The sequence below is a fragment of the Nicotiana attenuata genome, chromosome 6 (assembly GCF_001879085.1).
Source record: "Nicotiana attenuata strain UT chromosome 6, NIATTr2, whole genome shotgun sequence".
Taxonomy (NCBI): domain Eukaryota; kingdom Viridiplantae; phylum Streptophyta; class Magnoliopsida; order Solanales; family Solanaceae; genus Nicotiana; species Nicotiana attenuata.
In genome coordinates, this window is record NC_031994.1 from 39,261,506 (window position 1) to 39,270,331 (window position 8,826).

An 8,826-nucleotide genomic window follows, 5' to 3' on the forward strand; every position below is an offset into this window, starting at 1 on the left:
TACAGAGGACCTATCTTACGAAGAAGTTCTGGTGGCTATCCTAGATCATCAAGTGCATAAGTTGCGAACCAAAGAGGTAGCTTCAGTTAAAGTACTTTGGAGGAACAATAAAATAGAAGAAATGACCTGGGAAGCTAAAGAAGACATGAGAACCCGGTACCCCCATCTATTCCATACTGCGTGAGGCTACAATGAGATTACCATGGCGGGCACAACCCAAAATGACTAAAGAAGTTTGCAAGAAGTGACTACGATTCAACATTCGAGGACGAATATTCTGAAGGGGGGAATGATGTTACACCCACACATAATGTTAAAGATTAGTAAGTTTGGCTTCTAGCGCAGACAACCTGCCGGCGACGCGTATGAGGGAAGAAGGTGGCTACGTGTTTCATTAGACTTGCACCAGCTGTCCCATCGGGTGTAGTGACTGGGGCGGGGCAACCCGTTTTGCATGTAGGGTGGCAAAACTTCCTAGACTTTGTATAGTATAAAAAGGTAGTGTAGCTCTTTCTCTTTCGTTCTAGGAAGTGTCACCCACTTTAACTCACCCAAAATGTTCTCAAACCCTTTTTAGAATCCCCAAAAAAGCCTGCAACTAAAATCAGAAGCGAGTCTCGTAGGATCTAGCGTGAAGAAGCTTAGAATCGTCACTATAAATCTATTACCTTGTTGTATTGATTCTTGAGATCCATTTGGAGGCAGGTTTAACCACCATAGAAGCGTAACCAGTTCATCAATAAGGTATGTAGGAAAACTTTCTTTCCTGGCATAACTTGGTGTAAGCGTCTTTCTCTCTAAAGGATTTTTATGTCGTAATTTGGTTTGTTCGAAGCCCTTCCCGATAACGTTGCTTCTGTTCTTATACATTCTCATCGGTAATATTTCTCTCAAGTTGAAGTGATTCCCAGATAGTATTCTGAAGTTGGAAAATATGACTCAGTCCGAGTTTGATCTTAGTATCTCTTGAAATTGACTTTGCATTGAAGAGACCTTTCGAGGTCGGTTACGCCGAGTTCTGCTGAGACCTGGTACAGCCGAGACCTCTTGAGGCCGGGTACGACTGAGTCCTCTATGAGGCCGGGTACGATATGAGAGGAAATGGCCCAAAGAGTGTTTGAACAATGATATATGTATATTATAATTAAGGCATGGCCCCAATGAGTGACTTGATTTTTACAAAACCACCATACATTCATGATTCATGGTTATGACAGTGCACGTTCCCTGTGGCTTGTCTTAGGTATTCAGTTGCATTGTGTATTTCCATTTTAGCTTATGTTATCGTTATTTTCATCGTTTATTGTTAATTCAATCTCATTATATATTGCTTTGATAAATCAATATTGTTGATGTGATTGGCTTACCTAGTCTTGGAGGTTAGGTGCATTCAGACCCCTTTTGGTGGGATTCGGGTCATGACATAACTAGGACTAGTACAGTCATACCTCTCTATAACCGCATCGTTATATAATAGTCATTCACTATAAAAGCCAAGTTTTTCTCGGAACCGATTTTTATGTTATATTTACCTCTCTATGATAGCTTTTTACCTATAAAAGCAATATTAATCTTTATAGCAGTATGCTCTTTGTAAAGTTACCCCTCTATAATAGCCATGTAGAATCTCTAAGATCGACAATGATAAGTTTAAAGATTTTGATCTCAACCTACTACTACTTGGATTGAGATAGAAGATTCAACTGCTAAGTTCTTGGATTGCCTTCAAGTGTTATATCGCTAGTAAAAGACTGAAATCTACGAAACAAGCTACAATTACAGAGCTCTTCCATTAATCTTGAAAGAATTTACAATTTAAATGATTTTTGTAGGATCATATTAAATTGATTCATAACAATAGGTAATTCTTTATATTAAGTTTAACTAAAATAAATAGCATTGATAGTGTAAAAATCTTACATTATTAGTATTCATAATGTAAAAATTCTTACATTATTAGCACTGATAGTATAAAATTTCTTATACTATTAAGCATATATAACTAAAACTCAATAAAGAATAGTATATGTGCTGGCAGCTGAATCTCCCACAAACGAATGTATAGTCAGATAAACACGCGCAGCGATGGTAGAAAGATCTGAAAAACTCAATAAAGAATACTATATGGCAGACAAAATACATGTTCCTAATTTGACCAATTAAGTCTACCCATGCTTTGAAAAGAATAAGAAAAATAGTAGCAAATGATACGCCGGCTTTTAGCCATCTCCCTAACTTCAAACCAAATTAAATACCTAAGCTATTTAAAAAGACTTCAACTTTTCATTATTCAACATGCCCATCCCTAAATAATAGAATCATTTCCCTTGTACCCTATAATCATGTTTCTCTATTTGTTAGCAATCATCCCTCTGTTTTTCCTTCTAAAGTTTGCATCAAAAACCTCTCTACTTCACATCCTCAAGAAATGGTTGAGGTTATTAAAAGATAAATGCTACGTGTACCAGTACTACAAGGTCCCTCAATTCAACCACAACATGCAAGAAAACCAACTCTATCGACAAATTAGCACGTACCTGAATTCTTTACCCTGTCTTGAAGATTCTAATTTCACCAACCTTTTCTCGGGAAACAAATCCAATGAAATCAACCTCGTTGTCGACGACACCAATCAGTACATCGTAGACAATTTCCTCGGCGCCAGAGCTTGTTGGATCAACGAAAAGGATGACAAAACCGGTCTGAATTCATTTGTTCTGAAGATAAGGAACAAGGATAAACGTCGAATCCTTCGTCCTTATCTTCAACACATTCACACGAAATTTGATGAAATCGAGCAGAGGAGAAATAAAGTGAGATTATTCATCAACATAAACAGACGGTGGATATCAGTGCCTTTTACTCATCCGGCAACATTTGACACGGTCGTAATGGAACAGGATCTCAAGAACAAAGTCAAAGCCGATTTGGACACATTCCTAAAGTCAAAACAGCATTATACTCGTATCGGTAGAATTTGGAAACGGAATTATTTACTGTACGGACCTTCTGGTACAGGAAAATCAACGTTCATTGCTGCAATGGCAAATTTCCTAAGCTACGACGTGTACGAGATTAATTTATCAAAAGTATCTAACAATTCGGATCTGAAGTCACTTCTGTTACAGACCAGGAACAAGTCGTTGATTGTCATAGAAGATCTCGACATTTACCTATGCGACAAATCAGCGGCTCTGAGTTCGTCTGCAATTCTCAATTTCATGGACGGAATATTTTCGTGTTGTGGGGACGAGCGAGTTATGATATTCACGATGAACAACAAAGATCAGATAGATCAGACGGTTCTAAGGCCTGGAAGAATTGATTTTCACATACATTTTCCTTTATGTGATTTCGATGCTTTTAAGAGTCTAGCTACTAGTCATTTGGGTTTGAAAGATCACAAGCTTTTCCCACAAGTAGAGGAGGTTTTCCAAACCGGGTCGGTTTTGAGTCCGGCTGAGATCAGTGAAATTATGATTTCGAACCGAAGTTCGCCGAGTCGGGCGTTGAAGTTGGTGATTTCAGCTCATCAGAGTAATAGTAAGCTCGTGCCATCCAGAACATCTGATAAAATTAGAACGATACAGAGTAATATTGAGGCCAACATGGCAACTAAGCCTCCACTATGGTTGAGCAAATCTAGATCGGTTCGACCCGTAGAGGAATCGGGTGTGCTTCCACAAGTATTAAGCAAATCTCAATCGGTTCGACCCGTGAATGAATTGGGTGATTCGTGTACATTTGGCAAGGAAAGTGTGAACGAGCTTAGAAAGTTCTATGGACTTATAAGGATAAGGAGTACTAGGAAAAAATCTCTTGATTTGGATACCACAGAAAAAGAAAATCCTCGGCATAGTAGTTAGTAAGAACATGTGTTTTTTTGTTCAAATAGGTGACATGAATTTTACGTTTGGGGCTCCAAACAATTAGTGGACCCTTTGTTAGATAATCCTTAGTTTCTTTAGTGTTTCAATAGTGAAAGTAAATTTAGAGTGAAACGTTCACATGACTTTATGTATATAGGATTCATTATTATCCTATTATTTGATTCAAGTTTGGAAACTTACTGATGGCTTTATCCGATGATGTTATCTCCTTTTTACAAAGCGAATGAACTTAATCACCTTTTTGAAGCAATAAATTAATACTTCAATAATAACGCTAATTCAGTTATTTTGCATCACTTCTAACTATTGCTAGCTCTAATATGCATCAGAAGTAAAAGTCTAGCCCTCCTGATCCAATATATAGACTTTCGGAGCCCTTTATTTAGTAATTTGAGAAGGTACACGATCAAGAATATAATTTAGCATTGACAAATTAAACTAGCTAAGTTGTTAGCATCTTTAACTATTACTCTGAATACGTAAGAGAATGGAATCCTCGGATCAACGATAAAGTTATTTCCGTGTGACCTCAGGTTCAAGCCGTGAAAACAGTCACTAATACTCGCATTAAGGTAGGTTGTTTACATTACATCCCTTAGGGTGCAACCCTTCCCCGGATCCTACGTGAACCCGAGATGCTTTGTGCACCAGGCTGTCCTAAGTCGAATTTGACTCACTACATTTACTTATTTAGATAGAGATGGAGCAGTCAAAGCCGTTAGCTGCAAGGAACTCCATAACAGAGATTTTTTTTATTTTATAAAGGGTGTTCCGTGGTTGTTTCTTTTTCCAATTCATTATTAGGAAGCTGTCTTAGGTCATACTACATATCAGCAACCTTTATTGATTATCAATTGATATAAGGTATAGGTAACTGGACGGAGAAAAGAATCATACCCATTAATAAAAATCGTGGACTATGTGTGGATTGCCACCAGTATAGGTATAAAGTCCATTCTTTAGCTTAGCCCAATTAACAAAAGGAGCACATACTCACAAAAAGAATTTACTTTGCATTTGCTCTTATTGATCTCTTTGATTAATGGCTCTCTTTAATGCGATGAGCCATAGACTTTATAATTGTAAGCCGCCGATAGTTAACTTTTCTCTTTTTGTATGTTGTCTACAAATTAAAATGGGGATCCATTTCAGCCAAAGACTTGATTAGCGAACCTGACAAATTTTTGTGGTGTTATGCTAGAATTAGCTAATCATATGGTCAACGTGGAGGCCAAAATTAACTTGGGACGTCGCCGAGTAGGTGCGACTCAATGCACCAGTATTGTCACGGGCCGACTCCTCCAAATTGTCAAAAGCACAAAGCACACAAATAGCTTGTGTGGCGCTCGTAGCCCCATCTGACTACAAGCCAGCCTTTTCTTGTCCTAGGTTTTCTAGCACAATCTTGTGCCTATATCGAAGCCTTCCTCGGAGACTTAGCTTCTCCTGTGCCGCCCGTTTGATACCAAGGCTTCAGACTTGTCTTGTTGATATATTCCTTAGGCGCATTTCATAAGTTGGGTCTTGACATGCGCACACCCAGGGTTTGGCTACGGACATGTCAGTCCTTCGCCTGGCACTAAGCGTCACTCTCGTACGCATAGTCCAATCCTCAAGCTTGACACTTGCCTGGTTGTGCTTTGCCCTAGTAGGGCAACCTTCAATCTTTGGCCTTTGTCATGTGCGTCTTTCATAAGATGCCTATAATTGTCATATGGCATTGGCAAACGTAACCCTCACAACATACTTCCATCCCACATAGTGCAGCATCACCCCACGACTGCACGTCTAGGCTAACGGACCCTTGCTTTTGCAAGGCTGAACCCAATCCATGCTCACAAGTCGGCACACGAGGCTCTTAAGAGTGGCGCCTCGAGTGCCCAATCGGCACAGAGGTGTTTGTCCTTTCCTACGGTAGCCCGCAGGGTCTAGTCGTTCCATACGCCAAGCCTCTGGCACTAGTTGTGCACCCAACGCTAGCCCTGAGGCTGGCGTCGTCCATAGAGTTTCCTAGCTCGTATGGATACCTTGGACACTCCTTAGAGATGCCTAGGCAGGCCCTTGAGGTTCCCCCTCAGGGTTGCTCACTTGGTGCGGTTTGGTTGCAGCACGCACTTGGGAGGCTGGCTCAGCATTCAACACCTCTGTCCCCCTTATATATGCTTTAAAAAAATGCTCGTGCTCCCCCACTTGACATTTTTTTGCCAGAGAATTATAATGGACATTTCTCTCTACCCCAAACTCCGAATGAGACATTGTTTATTCTTAATGATTTGTCTTTACTTCCTTCACATGTACATGAAGTTTCATTCCATTCCCATATCCTAGGAAAGAGATATAGCCTTCGCAAAATTCAGCTAATTACGGCAATGCCACTGAACTTGGCTAAGTCAAGCCCATTCATGGCACGCACACAATTGTTGCCCATAAGCTAGACCCTTAGGCTCCTTCTAAGTCCTTGCTATACTTCATTGACACTCTTAGAACATGCAATACAACATATCTAGATGGTCGTTGCCTCCCAGAAAGTCCCTTTTTCCTGATGCTCCTTCTTAAAGCCCATCGTCAGTACGTGTCACCTGCATGGCTGACATTCGTACAGCTCGCTCAGGGCGCACGGTGTTACGAGCGCTGAGAGTCAAAAAATGCAACCCGTAATATTTTCCCTAACTCAAACTTTTCATCGTCCTCGATGACATAGCACGCCTACGACAACCCGGAGCCTGTCCCCTCGAGGCATTACACCGTAGCTTCCAAATCTTGTGGGTCGGACTTCTCAAAGCCTATCTCAAACTGGAGTCGTGCTACATGCACTTTGAAGTGCCTCCGCACTTGCACCCTCTGGTGGTTAATTTAGTGGTGACACACATGTCATCCACAACGTGACCCTCACGACCTTCATCTTCATCCAGATCTCTCGACTCCACTCTTGGTAATTTCAATGGAGCATCCTCTGGTGTGGCACGTGTAGTCCATCTGTGACTTTCGCAGTCCCCTTATCTTTGGAAGACACTTATCCTTCAAGCAGACACTGGTTCCCAATGCCTCTTCATAGTCGGACACTCCCACACTCAAAGTGGAAGACACTCTTGTCGCCACTGCGATGCTGGCTCTCATGGTCCAGGTTGGCATTCCTCGATGTGGAAACTCTTGAAAACCATTCTCTCATGGTCCTAGTGTTCTTCCCTCTAGAAGATCTCACTGTGGAAACTCAGTAAACAAGGTCAAATCTCGATCCCATAATTCGGAGTGACTTGCAATTTACTTGATCCCACACTCAAGAAGATAGATCACGGTTGATCCAACATCTTGCCCATCACTCACACTAGAGGTGGTTCAACACCCAATACTGTCCCAATTGAAATATAACATGGACTGTGAAAACCCATGCTGCAACATGGTATCTTCGACCTTCACACGTTTTTCACCTTCTAGGACTAAGCAAGCTTTTGGGATGTACTCCTGGTGAGTTCTTCATGTTCTCAAAGTGAGTTTCTCAACATTGCCAAATAACTCTTTATTCTCAAGCTGTCCCTTCCTCGGAAATTACCCGATGTTCCTGGTAAGTACCTCTGTACTCAGCCCCATAGCAAGAACCCTATTGATTCTTCTATCAAGCACCCGATCTGATGTACCTCTATACATAGACCTAACTCGTTCGTTCCTCGGTGGTTAGCCATAAGTCTAGGAAGAACATGCTCTCAACTTGGAAATTTGTTCATCTCTGATGCTTAGTTGTTCCCACCATGATCTTGCCTCCTCACATTTATGATTCATCGCAATGCCTCCCCGCATGATGGTTTGGCCAACTCGTATATCCCCACCTCAGTGGTTTGACACTATTCCCACACTTGACTCCCCAGACGAAGTGGTTTGGCTCCTCTTAATGAGCATGGTGTTTGACCCACCTTATTGTAACACTCGAACTCCCCACAAAGAAGCTTGCTCACAAGTCCTCCCTTACGGTTGTCGCGGCCCTCTAGCACGCCCTGCTCTAGCTTTGGCATCACACAATGCATAGAGCTCAAATTCTCAACCATTGTTCCCCCGCGATGGTAGGCACTTACATATATTCGCCCAAAGCGATTGTTGGTGCGGCACTCGTGCCAACACCCCCGCGCTAGCTCAGCAATTGCCTCGTATAGCACTCAAACTCGAAAGCCCAGCTTGCCCCATGCTCACTTGTCCGGCATGGTTGTTGAGGGACCCACCTTCCATTCATTGCAACCTTTAAGATGGGTAGGCATCACACATATATTTAAGTAATTTTGAAGAAATATAACATTATTATACTTGGTTTAGGGAGAGGAGTATGGGTTCACGTGAACCCATATCCCACAAGCTGGATATATGGCTATCGCGACGTATGCACCATTCAACCTGACTGACTGTGTTGTAGGCTGAGTCAATAGATGAGATCAATGTAATATCACGATTGACTCATCATATCCAACCTGATTAACTATATGTTGTTAGACAAAGCCAACTACAACGATTTTGACGCTTCACCATGGCAACATACTCTTAAAATCTAGGGGATATGTACATGTTCATTAGTCAAAGTTTTAACTTGGAATTGTAGCTGATTAAGTGTGTCATGCCTTAATAGAAGCAACTTGTAGCTGCTAAGAAAGAACTCCCTTTTTGCAGGACTTGGAATAAGCGTATCTTTTTTAGGTGGTTTCCACTTATTTTTGTAGCAACAACTCTTCTCTACTTCATAGATGTAGGAGAGCTTTTTACTTTTTAACACATGAAATTAAATATCATTGATCAGTTAGGTTTGAAAGAACATTTTAGGATGTATTTTAAGTTTTGGCTGAATTAAAACTCATTTTCAATGCTTTTTCCAACTGGTGTATATATATAGTCTCTACCAAATTAATCTTGTAGACCTCGCTAATAAAGACAGTGCAGATGTATGTTAGAAGACACA

General features: G+C 41.1%; 1 protein-coding gene across 1 annotated transcript; it reads left to right on the forward strand.

Moving 5' to 3' along the window:
- Positions 2,100 to 4,086, forward strand: LOC109226862 (AAA-ATPase At2g46620-like). The gene has a single exon (XM_019391750.1). It carries the CDS (start codon positions 2,343 to 2,345, stop codon positions 3,864 to 3,866), a length of 1,524 nt encoding a protein of 507 aa, XP_019247295.1. The 5' UTR covers positions 2,100 to 2,342; the 3' UTR covers positions 3,867 to 4,086.